The sequence below is a fragment of the Diabrotica virgifera genome, chromosome 8 (assembly GCF_917563875.1).
Source record: "Diabrotica virgifera virgifera chromosome 8, PGI_DIABVI_V3a".
NCBI classification, from domain to species: Eukaryota; Metazoa; Arthropoda; class Insecta; order Coleoptera; family Chrysomelidae; genus Diabrotica; species Diabrotica virgifera.
The window spans coordinates 192330292-192355206 of record NC_065450.1 but is presented as its reverse complement, the minus strand read 5'-3'; the positions used below and the strand labels follow the sequence as shown (position 1 = coordinate 192355206).

The window sequence follows — 24915 nt, the reverse complement described above, 5'->3', positions numbered from 1 at the left end:
TCAACACGAGTAAATGTTGTATAGTTCTCAGAAGGTAATTAGGATGGTCGGAATGGTTTTGAGGGTGACTGTTTTGTTTGTCGAATGGAAAAGTCGATGTTTCAGATTCTTGGCAACGTGGAAGGGGAAAAGTAGTTTGAATGATTAAGAGAGTTTGAAGGGGAAGTCATTATGTTTTTGGCATCGCTGAGGACCGGTTCGACGTTTTAGTGGATAGATAGTTAACAGATACCAGTGGCTGTTTGATAGTGGAGAATAGTGTTGAAAAGTGGAACGAGAGACAGATCAAATTGAGACGAAATACCTCTTTGATTATGTATTATTGTGAGAAGTAGAGCAGAGAATTTTTGGAGTTTTGTTTGAATCGAGTACGTGTCAAAAGAGGCCCGGCTTGTTGGAGAATTGGTGCTGGTATGTTGATAGTTTTGAAGCTGGAGAACGGAGAGGGCTTTGATGAGTAGCCTTTAACATAGTCAACGAGGGAGAGCTGTTTTGGGTCACGAGAAGACATCAGAGTGAGTGAAGCAAAAGGTCAGTCAACTTATGTGAAAGATATTTTTATGTTCGGAAACTAAAATTTTGAGTAAAAGGCATATGAATTAAAATTCCAATATTTCTAAAAGTAAATAGGAAGTATAGCTAATCTTGCGAATACATAAATTTGTTTTGTTTAGTTTGTTTTACCAAAGTCATCGGGAACAAACCGATAAATTGTTTTTTTTTAACTATAATAAATTTAAGTGGTAAAGATTTCATTCAGACATCTGTGTCCACAGGTTTTAGATTTGATAGAGTTTAGAGTATTGATTTTGACAAATAAAAGACAATTCTGTATGTTTATTTTAATATATTGCTTTATTTCTTTTCCCTATTTTATCCCGATTAGGATCAACTAAGAGATACTGAACCCACGAGAGAAGATAAGTATAACGTGAGATAATTTAGATTTTTTTATAGTATAAAAAGGCACCCTGAGATTTTTTATTCATTTTTATGTATGATTTGCGACAATTAAATAATTAATCAGATAAATAATAATTAATATATAATTAATAAAAAGCAGATCATAACAATACATTTATATTGCAATTCAGTTTGCTCAATTTTCCTCCCGAAAAATTCCCCAACCAATTCAACCTATAAAAATTTTCCCATGTGCTTTCAAATTACCCTAAAAATGGGCGAAAGTACCCCAATCTGGCATCTCTGATTCGTCGCTCGTTGTAGACGGCGTCGGTGTATATTGCGTTGTCAATTGGGATATTCCCAAAACTCCCAAAAGTGATGATCCTACCGATCTACCGACATGTCCCTAGGATCTATCGAGTTTAAAAAAATATCCAAATGACATATTTTACTTAAGAGGAAACAGTAGCGATCAACAGGTAGCGAAAACGCGTTCCAAGATTGCGGCTGTAATTTTGAATATTTTTTCGAGATATGTGGCACACGTATTCGTAATATAATAAAGAATGGCGGTACAGAGCCCAATTTAAAAAATATATTAGTATGTGGAAATTACTCTGTAATTAAATACAATATTAAAAAAACGAGCCTGTACCGCCACTAAGAAGAACATACATTTTCTTCAAATAAACTTTTTTATCCGATGCCTAGATTTTGTGTCATTTTGGAACTACTAAAATTTTTTATTTCATTAGTAGTTCCAAAATGACACAAAATCTAGGCATCTGATAAAAAAGTTTATTTGAAGAAAGTGTATTTTTTTGTTCTTCTTAATGGCGGTACAGACTCGTTTTTTAATATTGTATTTATTTACAGAGTAATTTCAACATATTAATATATTTTTCAAATTGGGCTCTGTACCGCCATTCTTTATTATATTACAAATACGTGTGCCAAATATCTCGAAAAAATATTCAAAATTACAGCCTCAATCTTGGAACGCGTTTTGGCTACCTGTTGATCGCTACTGTATCACCTTAAAAATAAATTCGATAAACCAATTCATCATTTATTGCCATCAAAAAATTTCAGTAGGTAGTATTTTTTAACACATTTGTATAATACCTTTCATTTCCTAAGAATTATGTATTATTTAAAAATTACATAATGCAGATTCCTAATCGTATTTCGGTATTCACTTTTCATACAAGAGTCTCAAAGTACTCAAGTATAAACAATTTTTAGATGATTTTGGGAATATCGATTTCAAGCAGATCACTTACCTTTTTATGTAAATATTCATGTGTTTCATAAAAGCTGATGTGACACTTTCGTCCAGTTCTTTATTAGTAAATAAAAGTTGAATTATGGTTGTTTGGGTTAATAATTACTTCGCATATTATTTATAATACATATATAGTAGGGGAGCAAAGTATGCTAAATGTGCAGTCACTCGAGCGCTTTGGGGACCTATTGGGTTGTGATTATTAGGTTCTAAAACCAAAAAAGTTAAGTAAAATTTTCCATTTTAGTGGGGACTTTCCATATTTTAATTTAATTTTCCATTTCCAACACCCGTTTTCTCCGATTATAGCGCCACCTATCCGTAATTAGAAAAAACGTTTCGAATAAAAGTTGCTTATTTTTACGCAAAGAATCCAAATCTGAAATAAAAAAAAAGGAGTTCCTATTTAACATTTTAAAGTAACCCCCCCCCCCCACCTCCGTGGGGTCGTGTTTGGTACCATTCGATAGATTTCAGAAAAAATATTCAGAAATTGTAGTGTATTACCTATAAGAAGTTACCGTTAAGCCGGGTCCAGACTATGTAACAAAACATGTTAAATAACAAAGTTTTGTAACTTGTTACAAAATTTTAAATAAACAAGTTTTAAAACACAGTGTTGTATAACATTTTTCTGGTTATATAGCATGTTTTATGTTATCCAACAGATGTCGGTAAACATCAAAGAAAGTTATAAAACCGCACCGCGACTGATCTACACCTAAAAACATGTTATTGAAACATTTCTCTGGCATAGTACCTACGCGAGCAGCAACCGTTGGAGTCATATCGCCTTGTTCATTCTGGAGTGATTGTGCTAGATTTTTCTTTGCTCTGTTCACGTAGGGTTATTTACGCGATGAAATTGTCGAAAGAACTGACTACTCATTTAATTGAGCTATTTCGTAAGTAACGAGTATTATGGGATTGCTATGGGATGAGCTACATTTATTGATTTAAAAAACAAATAAAAAACACGATGAATAGACTGAAATAGAAGTGAAAATAGATACAGAAACTGTAGTTAAAACTAATGCAATGCACGTACGCCTATAACTCAAGCCAACAAAAGAAAAGCAGTACGCGGAACCATAACAGCAAATCGGTGCAAATCAACTCTAAATTTGACATAAATACTATTCTCTACAGAGCAGAGTATTCAGACATAAAACCTGTAACATTCACTTCATTCGCTACACAGATGCAGACTGCTTCATCAGCTACTCAAACAGGCACTCAATCATACAATATATCTGAGCCTTTCTATTCCGTCCACTACACCTACATCCGCTACTTCTCCAGCTACACCAATTCAAACAGACAGTGACACTCAATCATGAACAGGTGAAGACGATAATACTGAGGAATTAAATTCTACAGAAATGTTATACTTCCTCTCTGAAACAATGAGTAAAAAGTTTAAAAAATATGAGGCGTTCTTTGCAAAAACCCCATATGTCACTTTTTACAACATCGGAGATATTTAAAAAAAAGTTATTTAATTGAACCCTATTAAGTTTACGGAAATTCTCAAATTAGTGATTTATTATTTTGATGATTACACACAGTTTACAATATAAATAACATTATTTTTTCCTTTTGTTTATTTATGAAGGACATTTATTCATTTGACATATGGGGTTTTTGCAGGAAATTTTCATTAATTTATAGGAAAGACGATATTTATAGTAATAAACCAAAATAAAAAATGAACGAAAAATGGTGTTTACTTATAATATCACGCAACACAACTATTCGAAGGATATTTAACCTATAAAAACCTACTGACAGCCCACGGTTCTGACAGCCAAGCGATAAAGTTTCCCGCAAAAACACCAATAACAACTATGGTTTTGAAGGGAATTGCGCTTGACATATGGGGTTTAGGCGGAATAGCCTATTTTTTTGTCGCTTATATTTTGAACTACTGTAATTTTAATGCAAGTTTCTTACGCAAGGAACGTAGGTAATTAGTCCTTCAATCCATAGAAGCCAAAAGTCCATTTCCGAAAAAAAAGGACAACTGGGGTTTTTGCAAAGAACGCCTCATATACTTTGCTAATAATATAACTGTTAATCTTTCTCTTACTGGAATTGCATCTCGAAATGTCTTTCCTGCCTATTTTATGGCCGATTTCATTTATAAGAAATTCAAAATCAGAACTTTCTATTCTTAAGAAGTTTTTAAAACTGCCATCACATTTAATGTCTCCTGTCGATGGGTCTATGTTATCTCTTTCCAGATCAGCTAAAAGAGCTGTACCACTACCTATATTTTGCTCGAGCTGCTAATGAAGGACACATCCAAAATATTAATTTAACACGCCGGTGTCGCCTCCACAATATTACACAAGCTGCTGTTGCTATGAAGAGATCCTCCATACTTATATGACGCAATTTTATATACTACCTAACCCACCAGCTATCCATCTAAAATGCTGCAAACTTTATGCTCATGTTGTTGTTTTGTTTTTTGTTATATAGTCTGGATACTCATGCTATTAACAAGTTACATAACAAAGTTGTACAACAAATTTGTTGTACAACTTTGTTATTAGCATGTTTTGATACATAGTCTAGACCCGGCTTTAAAAGATCCCCGTTTCAGGAAAATATATTGTCTAAGAGCGATAGCCTAGTGACCTAGTGGGTGGACCTCGGATCTCGGATTCGTAAAGCAGAGGTTTCGATTTCAAATCCGGGGTGTGGATCTCCGATTTTTTTATTTATTGTTACTGCATTCATGTCTGTAGACAATGTTGCAATCTATTATGAGCACAATAAAAAAATATAGTAATAAAATAATAAATAAATATTTAAAAAAAAAACAAGAAAAAAAATACAATCACTGGAAGCGAAACTAAACATTACGGAAGAAATATAACCACTGGATTCGGAACTGGATATGATGGAACTGGATAATATTAGAAAACTGATATTATAATATGTAAGCACTACGAGCCTAGTAGGCCCATGGCTTGATGTACTATTCTTTTCCACTCCCTTTTGTCAGTCGCTTTTGTTTCCCAGTTCCTTAAGTTAATTCTTCTCATATCTTCTCTAACTCCATTACTCCATCGTGACCTCGGTCTTCCTCTTCGTCTTTTCCCTGCCAATGCACTAGATAGTACCATTCTGGGAATTCTAGATGGAATCATCCTCTGCACATGGCCCAACCATCTAAGTCTTTGCGCCTTAATTACTGCTAGTATGTTAGGATCTTGATAGAGCTCAGTTAGTTCCTTATTTGTTCTTCTTACCCATTGTCCATTTAAGTTTTTCCCACCGAAGATTTTGCGCAGCATTTTCCTCTCCCAAACTAATAACAACTCTTGATGTTTTTTGTTGTGACCCATGTTTCAGAAGCATACGTTACTATCGGCCTTATTACGGTCTTGTAAGTTCTTAGTTTTGCTCTTCGTGATATATGTTTACTTCTTAACAACCCATTAAAAGCAAATATAGCGCGGTTGTCCGACATAATTCTCTTTTGTATTTTTTCTTCACAGTTAGGATCTCTTGTGAAGACAGTTCTTAAGTACTCAAATCTCTCAACTTCTTCGAATTTATACTGTGTTCCCTTCGCTGTTGTCATTGTTATGTATTGCCCCCGAACAAATTGCTTATTTGTCCATTCCATATACTTTGTTTTTGCTTCATTTATATACAATCCTTTGGTTGCTGCCCTCTCCTCGAGTTTCATGAGTGTTTCTATAAGTTCTATTTTGCTCCAAGCCAAGATTACCAAATCGTCTGCGAATGCCAAGCACTGATGTTTTTTGTGGTAGATCAGACCTGTTCTATTAATGTTTGATTCCTGTATAACCTTTTCTAGTAATATGCTAAACATTATAGGCGATAATGGATCACCCTGTCGCAGTCCTTGTTTGACCTCAAAGCTTTCTGTTATAGTATTGTTTATCTTGACTTTATCATACTGATATATCATACTGATATTGTTTAAAAACACTAATAATATTGATATAAAATGTTAATCAATTTTATTTATTGTTATAAGAATCAAAGGTAAATATGATTAGGCGAATGAAGCCTTAGGTTTCGCAGTCAATATCCCAACCACGCACACATGCTGCAATCTATTTCAATACGGTTTATAGTACAAAATATACATTTAATATCAAAATAGTGGGATATATTTTTTTAGTTGAGGACACTTGGTCACATTGCATTGTTTCAGGATAAGGTGAAATATCTTCAATAAATGGAAAAAAGCATGTATGTCATATATTATAATACTTTCTATACTCTTAATATGTAGTCTCGTATAAATTTGTAGTGACATGATTTTAAGTATAAGAACAAGAAGCTTGCAACAATTTTCAGAGAAAATAGAAAACTAAAACTATTTTAAAATGATTATTCGAAATAAAACATATGCAAATATTCACTGTATTTGCCATCTAGTGGAATAACTGTAAAATTAAGTCAGTAAAAAAGGTACATTAAGTTTAATTAAATTAAGTAAATCATCTTGTATACTAAAATTAAGGTTCTAAAATTTTCATTTCAAAATGAAAATCGACAGGGGCAACAGTACCTATACTAAAATACACTCTGTATAGATAATTATGTCAATGTTAATAATACTGGATAGAGAATTGAATATCCTTTCAAATGAGCTAGCACACGCCCCTCTTCCCTATTTAAAAATAAGGGGTGGGGGAAATGGAAGGGAGGGGTTGACAAATGACAGATATGTATGTACCGTAAAAACTGTGTTCCCCTTAGATCAAAAGTCGGGCTTTTATATTTATATGTTAAGTTCAATATAAATTTTACATAACTGAACTATCACTGTGTCCTCCATTTTGATTATTATTGTTCTCAACTAACGCTATTTTCAAAATTCTTGCTTTCCTATCCATCTTTAACGTAAATTATTAAAAAATATAAAACTATTTCTTTATTAACGCTAGTCTCCGATAAGGCTACCGTGATTTAATGCTGAGGTACTAAAATGTTATAAAATTAACAAACAGTACGAGCAAGAACAAAGAGTCCACATCTTCTTATAACTACAAGTGACTGAAACATCGAAACAATAATAATTCTTACTGTGTTATACAGAAAAAGGCAGTAGAAACGATTAATCTCATATTTATCGACAACACTGTATGGTCCTCACTTGATGAGCTGTAAGGAAATATACACGTAAAGTTGTCCTCACTTTGTGCGCATAACGAAAAAGTATATACAGTCTCACTTTAATAGCTGCGTATAATGGCCTCACTTGGGTGGCAATATACTTGAACAATACGGGGCACATATACGTAATTTTTTTTGTGTATACTCGTCATTTTTTAATTGCTATTTACTTGTCAAGGTCACTATGAAGAGTTGAAACGATTATGTCTACGTTTTCTACCGGTCCTCACTAAGTGCGCGTAATGTCAGGACCTCACTTTGATATCTGTGCATAAATATATATATATATATATATATATATATATATATATATATATATATATATATATATATATATATATATATATATATATGAGACCCTCAATAGACGTCGGTAGCACCATATTTTAAATGCCTCCAATCGTTTTGTGGCATCTTCTGTAGAACTCCAGCTTTCTATTCCGCAGATGACACTAAAGACGTAACATCTAAGAATTCTTATGCGTATATTAATTAATACGTGAAGCTAACTTGCAGAGAATATTCCTAAGATTGTTAAAACTTTTTTCAATATAAGTTTTTTTTCGTAGCTATGATCATTAGTATCCCTAATATTGCAGTCCAAATAGCATATTATTTTCTCTACTCTTCCTAACGGTGTATTGCTTATTGCAGGGGTGGGCAAATACTTTTAAGCACGGGCGAAAATACAATTTTCAAAATGTCTCCCGGGCCGGAAGACTATACCCAGTATGTACGCTAATGTTTTTGCTGGAGGTTTTTCTCTACCCAAGAAATTTTTTTGACAAAGATACTAAAGTATCATTTTAAAGCATTTGGAGAAAGACATTTGACTGTTAATAATAATAAATTGTCTTTCTGGTGTGTACATGCGAACAATTTGTTCCCAGTAAAATTACGAAATTTTTAATATGGTCCATTATACAGTGCGCTGGAATAAGTGTTACCCCTCCCTATTAACTTATTTATTTTTAGCACATAAGCAAAACGCTCGGACAGGTCTGTTTTTAAAACAATCGTAGTATATTCTGGTATCAATATTTCAAACTTTACGTGAACCCTCTTCAGGTGACAGGCATAACCTTGATTTTTTTAAATGGGAAAGTACATCATGTGACACCTCATTTAAAAGCTTTTGAGATACTGATTACAAAAATGTATAATACTCAAATCTTTCTTAAGAGTGTAAGCGTAAAGTTTCAGTCGAATTATTTTTAAATGCATTCATTTTTTGCGGATCCTGAGAAAACTAATAAGTATTTTTGAAAGATTTAAACGCAGAATGAAAGATTACATTATTACCGAGAGCAGAAAGTCCCTTAAAATAAACAAAAATGTTCTTTTGAATTATATATTTTAAGTTAAAAATCACTCTTAATTGTCAATTTTTTTCACCCCTGTAACTTATTAAAATCATTAAATAAGTTCTCAGGGACTTAAAACCCTCGGTAATACCGTAATCTTTCATATATTGCGTTTAAATTTTTTCAAAAATACTTATTAGTTTTCTCAGGATCCGCAAAAAGTGAATGCATTTAAAAATAATTCGACCTGAAATTTTGCGCCTACGCTCTCAAAAAGGATTTAAGTATTATACATTTCTATAATCAGTATCCCAAAAGCTTTTAAATGCGGTAGCACGTGATGTACTTTTCTATTTAAAAAAATCAAAGTTATGACTGTTATCTGAAGAGGGATCACGTAAAGTTCGAAACATTGATGCCAGAATATACTATGACTGTTTTAAAAATCGACCTGTCCGAGCGTTTTGCTTATGTGCTAAAAATAAATAAGTTAATAGGGAGGGGTAACACAGATAAAAAATGAACTTCAGAAATTCGATCAAGAATAGTCAAGAGCAGCCTTTTTGAACATGAGGAAATTTCTGAGTAACCAAAGATTCAATCTGCAAATCTAATATCGGATGGTAAAATGTTATGTCAAGTCAACCATCATAGACAAAATTCAAAGGAGAGAACTGATCTGGTCTGGTATGATCATGTACGACGTCAATGGACAACGACAGGCTACCAAAACAAATTTTAAAATGGACGCCAAGGGAAGGAAGGAAGAGAGGAACACCGAAACAATCCCGACTAGGCGGCATTCAGAAGGCAATGTCGGAAAGGAACCTTCACCCTGACGAATGCAACGACGGATGAAGCTGGAAACTGGCAATCGAAAGACGGAGAATGCTATAAAAAACCGGGATAATAATAGAAACGTTATGTCCACTCTCTTCTTCTTTATTGGATTGTTAATGCTAACTTAATGAAAAAGCTGCAAGATTTTGAGATGTGGCTTTTTGGGGGAATTATGAAAATACCATGGACCGATCATATTACGAACGAATGTTGCACAGAATGGAAAAGGAACAGAGAACTTTTGACCATCATTAAAAGGAGAAAGACATTTTTCCCCTCTGATAAACATTATAGAAGTTTTCAGGGACTTTCGTTCCTCGGTAATAATGTAGTATTTCGTTCTGCGTTTAAATTTTTCAAAAATAATTATTAGTTTTCTTAGGATTCGAAAAAAATTAATGCATTACGCTCTTAAAAAAAATCGCTTGCGAGATTTCTTAATCTGCTTGATAAAGTAAGCAAAAGGGCCGCATCCGGCCCGCGGGCCGGCTTTTGCCCACCCCTGGCTTATTGTAATGTAGGCGTTTATGCTGGTGTTCTTACTAACGACAATTATTTTTTTCTTCTTACAATTTAGTTTTAGGCCGTATTTGTTATGTTTCAACAAGATTATCCATTATTCTTTGGAGTCCCTGCTCAATATCTGTCAGAAATACTGTATCATCTGCATATCTAATATTATTTATAAGGTGGCCATTTACTGCAAGACCCTTTTCTGATTCGTCCAAAGCTTCTCTAATATGTTTTCAGAGTATAGGTTTAATAATACTGGTGACAGTATGCAACCCTGTCTAACTTCTTTTCAGACTGTGAATATTTCGGACAGCTCATTTTCGAATCGTACTGTTGCTTTTGTTGAAGATATAAGTTTGAGACCAGTCTTACATCCTTACTTATTTTCTCATGCGGGACTTGATCAAATGCCATATCCATATCACTAAAACATCGCAGTCAACGATAGTAAAGAGTACTTTAACTACATGGTTCATCAATCTAATAATTAATCTATGGTCTCCACATTTTCTAGCGTTGGCTTAATAAGTAGCCAGTTTTAAATATTGTTGAATAACTTCGTAAGAGCTGTGATTTGGTGTGCCTCTAGTAGCTTTAAAATTTCACCATGCACCTCACCAGGTTCTGGTGATTTCCCATCTTTAATCCGCTTAATGGCCACAGTTACCTTTTCGTTTGTTATTTTTGGGGAGTAAGGATTGTTTGTCTATTTCAGTCGGACTTCATCTTCGAATAATCCTTGCATATCATAACAAAAATAACATAGGTATTCCTACGCTTTGGTCGTAGCTTTATTTTAAATTAATTTCAACATACTTGTTTGATCAGTAGTTGTTATTCCTGATCTAAAACATCCCTGGTGTTCTTTTATTATTTTTTGAAAATATTTTATTAGACTTCCTATTTTATTAGATTATTTCTAATAGTTTTTTAGCTCTATAGTTATCACATGCCTTTTTTTATATCTAGGGTAAATGAGAGGGCCATTTTATTGTTTTGGCTTTTCTTCCTTTTTTTAGAATTCTAATGTCAAACGGAATATTCTTTCTTTTAGCCTTTTGCCGTCCTCCTTAAAAATCTTAGCTGGGATACCAGTTTCTCCTGTTCTGATGTTATTTTTTAGATATTTTATAATTTCTTTGACTTGATTCTTCAGAGAACCAGAAAACAGTGCAGCAAAGACAAAGCTGATTACATCTCTCAAAAAAGGGATTTATTCCAGAAGATCAAACTCCTTACCAGAGAATTTAAACCTCAAACGTAGTCTGTGATAGATAAAGAAGGTAATCTAGAGACCGATACTGACGAAATATTTACATAATATACAATAGAATAATTTGACTACACTAGAGAACCTACTGTCTTACTCGCTGAAGTCAAAGATGCAATTAAATCACTAAAGAGAACTAAATCCCCAGGAATTGATTCAATACCATGTGAAATACTAGAGTTACTAGGTGACAAAGGATTACATATCATCCATTCTATCTGTGTCGCTGTTTGAAATTCAGGAAAACGGCCATCTGATTGGTGTCCCTCAATTTATATCCCGGTACACAAAAAAGGAACTACTACCAGATGTGAAAACTACCGCACACTGTCACTAATGCCTGTAACACTGTAACACATGCCAGTACTTGTTGCATATCATCAAAAATAGACTAAAAACCTATCTACATTACCAAATACCTCAGGAACAAGCGAAGTTTGTAAAGGGTAAAGGTACAAGGGAACAAATCCTGAACCTAAGACAACTCATTGAAAAGTCTAGAGAATTTCAAGTACCTATGATTATATGCTTCGTTGACTACCAAAATGCATTTAAATGGGTAAGCTGGATAAATCTATCGTCAATTTTAATAGAAATGGGCGCACCAATGCACCTGGTGACACTTATTAAAAATCTGTACCAGTCCAATATAGCGACAGTATGACTAGATCGGAAGTTCTCAAACCAATTCAAGACCGAGAGGGGTGTTAGACAAGGATGCGTGTTGTCATCTGACTTATTTAACGTTTATGGTGAACTTGGTGATTTATGTCATGAGGATGGTTTTAGAAGGATGGGCCGGTGGAGTAACAGTAGCTGGTAGGAAAATCTCCAATTTAAGATTTGCTGATGACACTACACTTCTGATGAGCAAGAAATGTTTGATCTTCTGCGAAGAGTTGAGTACGAAAGCAATAAAGTTGGTCTGAAGATCAATAAAGCAGGAATACCAGATAGTAAACAGCTTTGTCTATCTCGGGTCTAGTATAACTACTAACGATGGTAACTGTGAAGCAAAAGTTCGGAGACGTATTGGTATGGCAAAAAATGCGATGAGTCGCCTAACTTAAGTTTGAAAAGACTCTCAAAATATCAGCATGAGACTGGTGAATGCCTTTCTATTCTCAATATTTCAATACGGGGCAGAGACTTGAACTCTTCGCGCATGCGAGCGCCAAAAAATTGATGCCTTTGAGATCTTGTGCTAAACAAGAATGCTGCGCATACCTTGAACAGCTCATAGGACAAACGTTTCCCTCTAAACCAACTCAATATTAAAAAAAGGTTGTCCACAATATGTCTGCAACGAATTCTGCAATTCATTGGTCACGTGGTTCCGCAGAGGTGACGACAGTTTGGAGAGATTAGTTATTGTTTCTGGAAACGTTCCGGGGAGAAGATCAAGAGGACAAATCACCAACTAGATGGTCCGACCAAATAAAGCATTCAGCTGGAAACTCATTCTGCGAAGCTCTTAGATGAGCTAAAGATAGAGACCAATGGAAAAGCATTGTTAGGAATATTGGAAGAAATCACGATCCTCAGTAATGGGGTAACGACAAGAGAGATAGTTGACTTAATTCAAAGTTGATTCCTCGCACTTCTTCATCTTCTTGCCAATTATCCTCTAGTTTCCCTTGTTGGTAGATCTTGGAAGTATTCCGCCCATCTGTTTTTTTTTTCTGTTGCTTCTCCTATAAGTAAACCTTCTTTTTTGCAATACTTTGTATTATTTTTTTTAACTGGATTTCTTAATTTCTCGTTAAGAACTTTTTACTTCCTCGTTTATGTAGGTTTCTTCTAGTTTTTTCAATCGTTTTTCCAGCTGTTTCCTTTTCTTCTTTCTGCAACTGATTTTAACATACACTATAATTATTATTGTGTGAATTTGGTTCTTGAGTTAGACTTCATCTGATTACGACCAAGCCGCATATTCTTAGTACAGTGTTTTGTTAGTTTTTTTTTCTTTTCCAACAAAACTTGGTCTCTATACAATTCAGCGTTTGGTAATACAACTGACACTTTATATATAGTGACGAGTTGGGTTAGAATAAATAAATTTTTTCGCGAATGGGTGATATTGGAATTAAATCCTGAAACAGATCGATTTTTATCTTTAAATTATATTTTTTGGTACCTAATTATATCATACTAGTGACTCCAGAGTTTCAAATAAAATAGTTAGGACAAAAACTGGTATTACAGACGCAGTTAAAAGAATTACAACGCTGACATGGAACTGGGCCGGACATGTTACCAGATTCAAAGATGGAAGATGGACCAAGAATATTTTCCTCCAATAAGGTGGTCGGGCGACATCAAGCGCATCCAGCTCAACTGGATTCGGGTGTTGAAAATCTGATACAACGGAATTAATTACGGGGACATTATATCGTCGTCGTCGCGGCAAAAGTCACTAAACCCCGGCGCAAATTAAACCTAAGCGAGTCACAACCTGCGCCAGCGGGACGGGTGACCCGTGCAGTTATTTTTCTAGCGCACCGCATATTGATCACAACAAGACCCAACCGTTGGCATTCTCTGCAACGAATAGAGGGACGGGCAAAATCAGTACGGACGTGTAACGGTAACTTTTGATACCGGGTCTCAGTGGTAGAGTTGATTGAGGTATTGGTGGGTGGTAGATACTGAGTACAAATACTGATTACAAAATACTGATGTATCTGTATCTGATGTGTTTCATAGATTATAACAAGGCCTTTGATAAAGTGCGGCATGATCATCTAATCAGACTCCTGGCACAAAAGTATTTAGATAAACGAGATATCCGACTAATAGCAAATATGTACTATAATCAGAAAGCGGTAGTGAGAGAAGAGAATAATACCACTGAAGAAATTGAAATAAAGCGAGGTGTGAGACAAGGGTGTATACTGTCACCAACCCTGTTTAATCTCTATTCCGAAGACGTAATGGATATAACACTCTCTGAGCAATCCATAGGTATTAAAATAAATGGTGTTAGATTAAACAATCTGAGATTTGCCGACGATACCGTTCTGATCGCAGAAACACTTGAAGAGCTACAGACATTGGTGAATAAGATAGCAGACTGCAGCGAAGAATATGGACTATCTTTGAACATAAAGAAAACTAAATTTATGGTAATATCGAAATCAACACGAAATATATCCATTGTATATGATACCAGCCACAAGGATTACATGAGGATGAAACTTAAAGACGAAGTATGGGAGAAAATCGGAAATGAACTTAATACGAATGGTAAGTACAATTTACTGTGATAAATAATTATCAGTACAATATAATCAAAACCCAACACCGCTTTGTCATTAAAATTCTAATAACTTTATTAGGTACCTACTCGTAGACAAAATAAACGGCGATAACAGATATGACTTTACAAGAACACATTATTAGAAAAAAAAAAGGTTACTTAAAAGGAATAGGCCCGGATCTCGCGTAACAAAAAAGGTTGACTAACAGCAAGCTGAAAATTTTTTAATAGCGTAACGGTGTCTAGTCGGACAAACTTCAATGTATGGGAACACTGGAACAGGGGTAGTTTTATTTGTGGAACAGGTTAAAAATTTTGAATGTCAGACTACAAAACTTCCCATGTATTTTATCGGACAAAACTTCCAATTGATTTCTTACCCTTTTATTAAACTCTCATGCTAAAATTAGACTGCTATTTATCACCTGTCATAATTCCTGTCATTTGACATGTTCTCTTGTCGGATTTATTAAATTGCCCAGTTGGTGATAAATACCAGTCTGATTTTTGCATGAGAGTTTAATGAAAGGGTAACAAATCAATTGGAAGTTCTGTCCGTCAAAATACATGGGACGTTTTCGTAGTATGACGTTCCAAATTTTTAACCTGTTCCACAATTAAAACTTCCCTTGTTTCAGTGTTCCCGTACATCAAAGTTTGTCTGACGAGACAACGTTAAGCTCTTAACACATTTTCAGCTTGCTATTAATCAACTTTTTGTTGGTACGCGGGATCCAGGCCTAGAAATACACTGTCACAAATGATGGCGTAATCCCTTTTCTATAGGTATAAAAATTTTGTAAATATCATTTATTTCTTAAATCTACAGAACATTATCATTAAAAATGATTCATTATTAAAAACCGTTAAGCATATCTGTGAATATCGCATTACCCTCAAATAAAATGTGTCATCATACCGGGCTTGTTCATGCTTAAAAATAAAATATGTAGCCGAGATATAAATATGAGGCGCCCAGAGCAACAGTGGCCTAACCCACATCTCACAATTTTACCTAAACACTTTTATTACATTAAACTTATCCCTTATTTAAGTATTTTCAGATGCAGAGTAGCTCAAACAATGGTTGCTTGAGCCACCTTGCATATGAAAATGTTAAAGTAATGCATAACTTTAATGTAATAAAAGCATTTTGGTAAAATTGTGGGATGTGGGTTAGGCCACTGTTGCTCTGAGCGGCTCATATATGTAATAGGTAAGTAGTTTTTGCAACGACAATCCAATCACAATCAATGTTGTTTATAATAACAGTAATTCCGAACGAGTTCTATTAGCTTTTCTACGTCCATCTCGAAAACAAAACCACAACTGAGAATTAAGTCACGCGTCCCACGACACCAGAAAATTGTGTTCCGATGACAAACGTTTGCAATTTTGCATGCTAGACCTGGCACTGTATTCACTGATACTAGGATGCGCAGAACTCTCTACCCAACTCGCCGGTACCAGGTTGTGTTCGCTTAGGATCAATTTGCGCCGGGGCTAAGTCCAAATCAACAGATCTGAGAAAACGAACATTTAGTGACTTCTGCCTGACAACAAAATGGTAAATTTTGGACTTATTTATATTCAGTGATTTAGGCAACCATCTCTACGTACTTTCTAAGACTTTGTTTTTTCTGTCAGACTATGAAAATTTATATTGTGAATCGATCAAAACAGGGACCTTAATTTTGACAAAAGTGGGCTTAGTGAGTTTTGCGGTGACGACGACGATATCGTCCCTACCATTTCCAACTCTCGAATGTGATAAATCGGGTTTTTCAGATTTGATACCTTGCCCTCGCATTATATGTACGTGATAAATCTTGTGGAAAATTCTCGTTATTGTAGCTTGATTAGTAGCGCGGGAAATATGCCGTTTAAACCATCGAATATGAACATTTTTTTCATTTGGTGGACTACAAACTGAAGAAAATGGTTATATTCGATACCTTTGTTTTATATAATCTGTCGAAAACTGTCGAAAATGCTAAACTGCTGAGAAGAATAAAATGCACGTGTTTACAGTTTGTGCGAATTTTGTTTCAGTATCGCTGCCAAGAAATTCTTGTGAGGCAGTTTTTGATTTCATTTTAACGAATTTTCATTATTTTATTATAAAGTTATCCGCTATTATACATTCGCTACTTTGAATCATCGGATCGAAACAAATCTTTGATTAATACAAAAAGAAAAGTAACAAATGTGATTTTTTGGAAAGAAAAAAATGATAAGCAGTTTAAATTTGTTACCAATCTAACAAATATTAAACATTCAAAAAATATAAAAATTTTCCCATTTGTCAATGCGCTGATTTAGGATTCTCTAAAAAAGAATTATTTTGCTCTCCTGAAACGTGCCGCTTTTCACATTCGATGATTGGAAATGACAGGGACGATATTATTATGTTCACTGGTGAACTCAAAAGGCGAATAACGCTAATGATGAAATTATTCTAATAACTCACCCACAGCTTCTTTTATAAGCTGCTCACTAGGCCCAACCTCTACAACTTCTTTAAATGTGTGAATAACCTTTTCACATGTCTTACACGTATCACCATTTTGTGCTGTATATTCGTAACTAGATTCTGCACATATTCCATGATCTTTGACATATTCAAGTGCAGAATCCATCCATCCACCATTACATCCAGCATTACCATAATCACGCGAACAATCCATTATCTCTTGAACGCTTAATACTTCCAATTTATTTTCATTTATAAACCTGTGAGATTCAAGAGCTGCAGCCTAAAAACGAAAAAATATTATTTAATAATATACATATAGGACAGTCAATGAGGATATTTGGCTCCGAATTCCATCCTACTTCATCGATTTACTTGATATGTTCACAGTAAGTAGAGAAATAAAATAAATTTCTAAGAAATAAAGTCTACCCTATATACTAGGACGCTTTTATCTTGGGGCGGTTCCCACCCCTTCAAGGGGGTGAAAAATTCCCCTTTAAGGAGTGCAAATAACCACGGAATTGGCTAGATAACCTATTTCTAAGGAAAAAGTTTTCTATACCTTTTTTTTTTTGAGAACTCAATACTTTTTGAGTTATTCGTAGTTGAAATTTGGCCATTTTCATTGACACCTTTTTGGACGGTTTTTTGCGAATACCATAAAAACTATTAGTCCATGTGGTGAGACCGCTCCCGTCTGAAAAACATTTCTAATTCGGTTTCTCTGCAGATTCATATTAAAAAGTGCCCCCTTATCTGAAGGGTACCGAACGGAATATTTGGGCAGAAATTGTTTAAACAATTTTTTTAAACAAATGCATAAAATCACCTTTTATTGCTCAAAAAAATATATTTTTAGGGTTTTTGAGCCATTCTAAACAAGAAAGGAATCTAGTGATTTTTCCCAAAAATTGATAGTTTTCCAGTTATAAGCGATTTAAAATCTAAAAAATGCGAAAATACACATTTTCGAGGCTTAAAAACTCATATTTAAATTAGTATTTTTAACAGTGTCAATAACTTGGATTAAAGTTTAAACATTTCTTTTCAAGATTCCGAAGAGTGATCGGGTCTAACTTTTTAGACCGTAGTTTTTTATTCGTTAATTATGCGTGTCCATCCAGTTTTTTGCCGGTGCGGCGCGCACTATTTTCAAAAATCTCCTATTTTCCTCCGAAAAAGATTTTTTGAGAATCTTTGGGACACTCTAAATAAAATAGGTTTCTTGACATTTTTCTCAAAAGTTAATAGTTTTAAAGTTATAAGCGATTTAAAATGCAAAAATGTGTTTTTTTGTCATTTTTCGGATTTTAAATCGCTTATAACTTTAAAACTATTCACTTTTGAGAAAAATGTCAAGAAACTTATTTTATTTAGAATATCCCAAAGAATCTAGAAAAAATATTTTTCGGAGGAAAATAGGAGATTTTTGAAAATAGTGCGCGCCGCACCGGCAAAAAACCGGATGGACACGCATAATTAACAATTAAAAAACTACGTTCTAAATTGAAGTTAGACCCGATTACTCTTTGTAATCTTGAAAAAAAATGTTTAAACTTTAATGCAATTAAATTTAAATATGAGTTTTTAAGCCTCTAAAATGCGTATTTTCGCATTTTTTAGATTTTAAATCGCCTATAACTCGAAAACTGTCAATTTTTGAGAAAAATCGCAAGATACCTTTCATGTTTAGAATGATCCAAAATAAAAATATATTCTTTGGAGCAATGAAAGGTGATTTTATGTATTTGTTTAAAAAAATTACATCAACAATTTCTGTCCAAAAATTCCGTCCGGCACCCTTTAGATTTGTTTAAAGGGGACATTTTTTAATATGAATCCGCAGAGAAACCGAATTAGAAATGTTTTTCAGACGGGAGCGGTCTCACCACATGAACTATATGCATCTAACTAAAAAAACTATTTGAAAACATTTTTTAGCCTATAAAAAACAAAGAGATTCGTTCCTTCGAAAAACTTCTATTTATAATACAAAAAGAGACATGGTAGGTGAACAGAGTTTGTTTTTTGGTGCATGCTCAAATCGGTGTATTCAACTTGAAATAACAGAGTAACGGTAGATTTTTGCTGTATGATGGCTTTGCTTGAAAAGGCCTTTAATAAAACAAGTACCGTTAAATGTCGATTACATTCAAACTAAGCGAGAGATGGTGCAAAAAAATTGATGACTAATGTATTTTAAGGAAAATGAGAAATATATTTAACCCCTCATCCACCAGAATTAAAATGCATCATTTTTCTTCTACAATACCTTTTATTATAGTGTTATTTCTATGTTAAAAAAGTTGGACAGGTTTAAAATAGATGTTTTTTGAAAAAAAAAGAGATCAAATTATAGAGCGCATTTTTAAATTTTCTTAAAAATCTTCCTTTTTCTCCATGTAATTCGAGAATGATAACAGATACGAAAAAATGATACCATACAAAAATGTAGGGTTTCTTTAGATATATTTTTCTTGTTTCTCTTTACTGTACATATCTTTATAAGATGTATTGCTATATTTATGATGGAACGAATCTCTTTTTTTATAAGCTATAAAAATGTTTTATACTGAATTCACTCTATCGAGATTCACTTTGACACTGACGTTAGTAGTTACTTTTTTGGGAAATTCAGTTGTCAGAAGTGACTGGATATTACTACACAACCAACGCACCTGCTCATAGCTAATAATATTAATAGTAAACAGACATAAAGATAACATAAACCTTACTCCAATCAATAATTATTTATTTACACCATTATAATGTATTGATAAAAAATAAGAAAATTATTTATTGTACAAAATAAAAATATTTTGTAGAAATAAACTCCACAAAGTTTTATGATTAGTAGACACTCCCACCATTTTTAATAATTCTTCTTTTTTTAATGAAAGATTAAGTTGATTTTAGCAGTTAATAGTGTGAGGTAGGAATTTTGTGTTGTATGTTTCCTATTTCGAATGTGTCAAAGTGAATCTCGGTAGAGCGAATTCAGTATATATATAGTTTTTTAGTTAGATGCTTGGTTTTTAAGTATTCGAAAAAAATCGTGCGAAAAGGAGTTACGTTTCAATGAAAATGGCCAACTTTTCAACCACGAATAACTCAAAAAGTGTTAAGTAAAAAAATGTAGAGCAGTTTTTGCTTAGAATTAGGTTCTCTAGCTACTTCTGCGATTATTATAACCAAAAATTTTCCACCCCCGAGAAGAGATGAGAACTATCCCCAGGATAAAGCGCACATCAGCATAGGGTATACTTTGTTTCTTGAGCTATTCTCTAATTAATTGATGGATTCGACCGTTACTTGATGGAAGTTCATTTTATCTCACAATAAAACACTGAAAAACGTTTGTTTTTCTATACTTCCACAAAATTTATTACAACTATGTTATTACTACAGCTGTTTCGGCAAAGTGCCTTTCTCAAGTGATATATTTTACAATGTGTTTGCCTTTTTAAGTCTTTAACTGAAGAGGTTGAGGAGTGGGGAGCTGTTTGTCTCGAGTTGGTCATTCAGAATTATATCTGTATTTTTCAATTTATTAATTTCCATTGATTCTAGCTATCACTATTCTAGCTATCAAGTCTATCTAGTTGATCTAGCTATTAAGCTATCACTTTTAGAATCAATGGAAATTAATAAATTGAAAAATACAGATATAATTCTGAATGACCAACTCGAGACAAACAGCTCCCCACTCCTCAACCTCTTCAGTTAAAGACTTAAAAAGGCAAACACATTGTAAAATATATCACTTGAGAAAGACACTTTGCCGAAACAGCTGTAGTAATAACATAGTTGTAATAAATTTTGTGGAAGTATAGAAAAACAAACGTTTTTCAGTGTTTTATAGTGAGATATTCTCTAATTACTGTGAAAATATCAAGTAAATCGATGTAGTAGGATGGAATTCAGAGCCAAATTACCTCATTGACTGCCCTAATAGTTTTATAATAAATGTTGTGGAAGTATCGAAAACAAAAGTTTTCAGTGTTTTATTGCTAGAATTATTATTGCAATAACGATTTACTTTTATCAGTTAGCGCCCGAATCCACTTGCGATTTTCTAGTCGCGCGATTGTTTTGTCGCGAAGATTGAATACATTGTTTCAAACACAAGTCAATCCACGATTATTTAGTCGCAAATGGATTGACTTGTATTTGAAACAATGTGTTCAATCTTCGCGACAAAACAATCGCGCGACTACCAATCGCAAGTAGAGTCCAGCGCTTAAACAATGTTATAAATTAAAAAAAAATAGAAATGGTATAGAAGTGCACATACCGCGCTATGAGCCCAGCAGGATCCGCATTGATGGGGGTAGTGTTGGTTTCTCACTGGCGTCACCGCTCCCTTTTCCCTCCAGTCAATAGAATCTGGTGCAGGCTCTTCAGGATCAGCAACAAAACTGGACGTTATATTCGGTTTAGACATTGATGATATTTGTAAACCAAGCATAGCTTCATATTCCTCGGAAGTTAGGTCGGCGAACCGGTTGACAGCCATGAAGTAAGTTTCCTCGCCCTTCTCGTATCTTGCATTGTGTTCTGCGATTTTGAGAAGGTTACTACTGAAAACTTGAAAACGAATTTGCTCCTCTCTAAAAGTGTTATAATTCTTTGAATGTTTCACCTTAAAATAATAAAAACATTGTTACTATAATTTAAAATATTGCTAATTCTTATCAAAACAATAGTGATAAGCTGCTAACTGTAAAGCGCAGAGACGTGGATGACAAATAAGGGGATGCAAAATAAAATAAATACAATGAAAATGATGATTTGAAGAAGAATGTGCAGATTGATACTAATGGACAAATTGGAAAATAAACGATTTAGGGAAATAATAAAATTGAAGGAGACACTAAGTGACGAAATAGAAAAACAAAAATTACTCTGGTATGGACATACGCGAAGGATGGACGATAGAATATGCTAATAGCTTGGAAATGGAAACCAAATAGAAAGAAGAGGGCGCCCTAGATTATAGTGGGCAAATAAAAATATAAAATAGTTCAATGAAAATGATAATATTACTTACGTGCATAGAAATCGGCCCACTTAAAAATTTGGTCATTTTTGATGGCTTGTATTTCCTAAACCTGTTGGCCGATTTAAGTTATTTTGCTAACATGTTATAGTCTGATTTTTTAACAATACCGCTGTAATAATATTGCTGCTAAACAGGTAAATTTTCATTGTATACCGGGTGTACGAATCAAACTGTGTTTTTTTCTCAAAGCTCGCATCACCCTGTGGAATATTCTAGCATTTATAAAATACTAAAATTATAACCCAAATATAGCGTCAGATTTTCTTAATATTCTGTTTTTTTATTCATTCATTTATGTTGGATAATAAAAAAGTTAGGTATTTTAACAACTAGACATGTTCTTCATCAATACACGGTGTTTCTAAATAAGTGCGACAAACTTTAAGGGGTAAATCTGCATGAAAAAAGTAAGGGCAGTGTGTTTTATAAACGTATGTTTGAAAATATTTCGTTTCGGAGATACGGGATGTCGAATTTTTTCTTACAAACTGACGATTTATTTATTGCTCTAAAACCAGTTGAGATATGCAAATTAAATTTGGTAGCTTTTAAAGAAAGACCCTAGAAACTCCAGGAGCCCCTTTCATTGACCTTGGAAACCAGGTGCTCCGGGAGTCGGTTCTGGTGGCATATTCGTGTTTAGCGACCTCAAGAAATCCTCCAGTAATTCATTTGCATCAATAAAATGTCGAAAACCATCGAAACTCTAGAAGATGACGTCCCTTGCCGTGGCCCTGGTCATTACGTCCTCCAAAGGTCATTTATGATGGCATATTCGTGTTTAGCGACGCCAAAAACCCATGAGTGTTCTGTTTATATCAATATAATGCCAAAAACCCTCGAAACTCTAGAAGATGTCGTCCATTTTAGATCAAGGTCAAAGTAAAGGTCGCCATTGGATAGCCAGGAAAAACCCAAGACTACTAGTACTTTTCCTTGATCCAAACTTCTACATGTTGCCAAATAACCAGTAACTCAGGGAATTGGAATACCCAGTAAATCTTATAATTTTCCGAGTTTGTACCTCTATATCTTGAAAATCCTTCATACGATTGAGTTGTGCCTATGAGAACTTTTTATCAGGGTGCTTCAAAGATTATTTTCTCAAAGTATGAACGAAATCCACTGGGACCTAATTTCCATAAGGTTTGTGTTGGATAATTTAATAATATGAGAAATAATGCCTTACCTTAAATTGAGCCCATTGATCGTGGTTAGAAAGGGCGTTTGCAGTTATAGCCAATGTGGCTACCAAAATTAAAAATTTCATTTTTAGATACCTAAAATAATAGGTTTCATATTAATACATAATGGTTATTAAATTAAATATTACAAATTATTATTACATTACACAGATCTTCTTTGTTCTTACCACCCCAGAATTTATGCGACCGTCCAAGACACAATAATATTATGCGAATTCAACAACACAAGAAAAAAAAACGGAGAAATAAAGGGCAGGAAGGAGTTAGTCAAGGATATTTCACCCAAGGTTTTCAGTTTGGGTCTTGAAGATTTTCTTTTTCTAGTTCCTATCCGTTTCAGATGTTGGCAATCATAACCTTGCTCGCTGCGGCTAGAAACTGTTCAGTTGAGGTTTTCTTAAACAGTGTTCTTAAATTCCGCAGCCATGATGTTCTCTTTCTACCGGGTCTTTGTTTACCTTTGACTTTATCTTACAATATGGACTGCAGCAGGGAGTAACGGTGCTGATTTCTTATAACGTGTTCGAGATATTGCAATTTTAAGCGTTTGATGGCAAACTCAATCTCCGGTTCCTTCTTCATTCTTCCTAGAACTTATTTGTTCATGATCCTTGCTGTCCATGATATTCTCAGCATTATTCTATAAAGCCACATCTCAAATGCTTCAAGGTTTTTAATAGTGGTGTCTGTCCATGCCTAGGCTCAGTACCATAATACCGAAAAAACCTAATATCTCAAATGTCTCATTTGATACGTTTCTTGTCTCTTGAAGATATGTTTCACAAATTAAAATAAGAAAATCACGAAATGAAATTGGACGGCAAGATACTGACGCACTTAAAATGTGCAAGAAGTGTCTTAAATATATGAAATAGTGAAAAAGTATAAAACATAAATAATAAAACTACAAAATATAAATAAAAAGACATACACAATAAAAGTGGAATTTTGTATATTAATTATACAGGATAGTTTTTTTTTAACGAAATATATTAATAAATATATATTATTACAAAAATGAATAACCATTTTCAATATATTATTACCTTTTTACTTGGTACCACAAAACTGTTCAGTGTCAGCGGTAAGAAACTTTTATATATTTACGAATTTGAATTACTTATTTTTTTTTAGTAAGTACCTAATCTTGCGATATTATAATCTTTTAATCTTCCAGAGATCGCTTACCTATTGTATTTAAATATATTAAGACAAGAGATTAAATAAAAAAAAAGTTCCGATTTCTAACTTCGATACTATTTCTAAGTGGGAAATTAAATCATCCGATATGTAGTTTATTTTTTGACCTGATATAAAACAGAACAATCTGTTGAATTTTTTATTTATTTCATGTTAAAATATGTTTATAATAATATACAATAATTACGCTATTGATTATATTCAAAATAAGATAGCTAAAAGGAGCTACAACGTTAACGGGGTTTTATTATTTAATATGGTCAATGAACATCTATATATGAAAAAACCGTGGAGTGCTACCATTTAAAGGGGTGCGTTTTTGAGAAATGGGTGAATTAGTTCCTGGGCACAGGTTACATTAGGGTGAGTTCTATGCACTTTAGGGTACAAACATATCTACATAAAAATTGTTCCTGGTTAAATTTCCTA

The 24915-nt window shown here is 33.7% G+C and overlaps 1 protein-coding gene across 1 annotated transcript in view; it reads right to left on the bottom strand.

Moving 5' to 3' along the window:
- The window catches only part of LOC114325524 (cathepsin L-like proteinase), a 32334-nt gene extending 7860 nt beyond the window's left edge, over nucleotides 1-24474 (bottom strand). Inside the window, exons 1-4 of the mRNA XM_050658098.1 lie at nucleotides 24333-24474; nucleotides 23271-23361; nucleotides 21314-21661; nucleotides 17014-17299 (exon numbers count right to left, since the gene is read on the bottom strand). Coding sequence (XP_050514055.1) covers nucleotides 17014-17299; nucleotides 21314-21661; nucleotides 23271-23351 — 715 coding nt within the window. The 5' untranslated portion in view covers nucleotides 23352-23361; nucleotides 24333-24474. The remainder of the gene's footprint in view (nucleotides 1-17013; nucleotides 17300-21313; nucleotides 21662-23270; nucleotides 23362-24332) is intronic.
- Nucleotides 24475-24915: the final 441 nt, after the last annotated feature.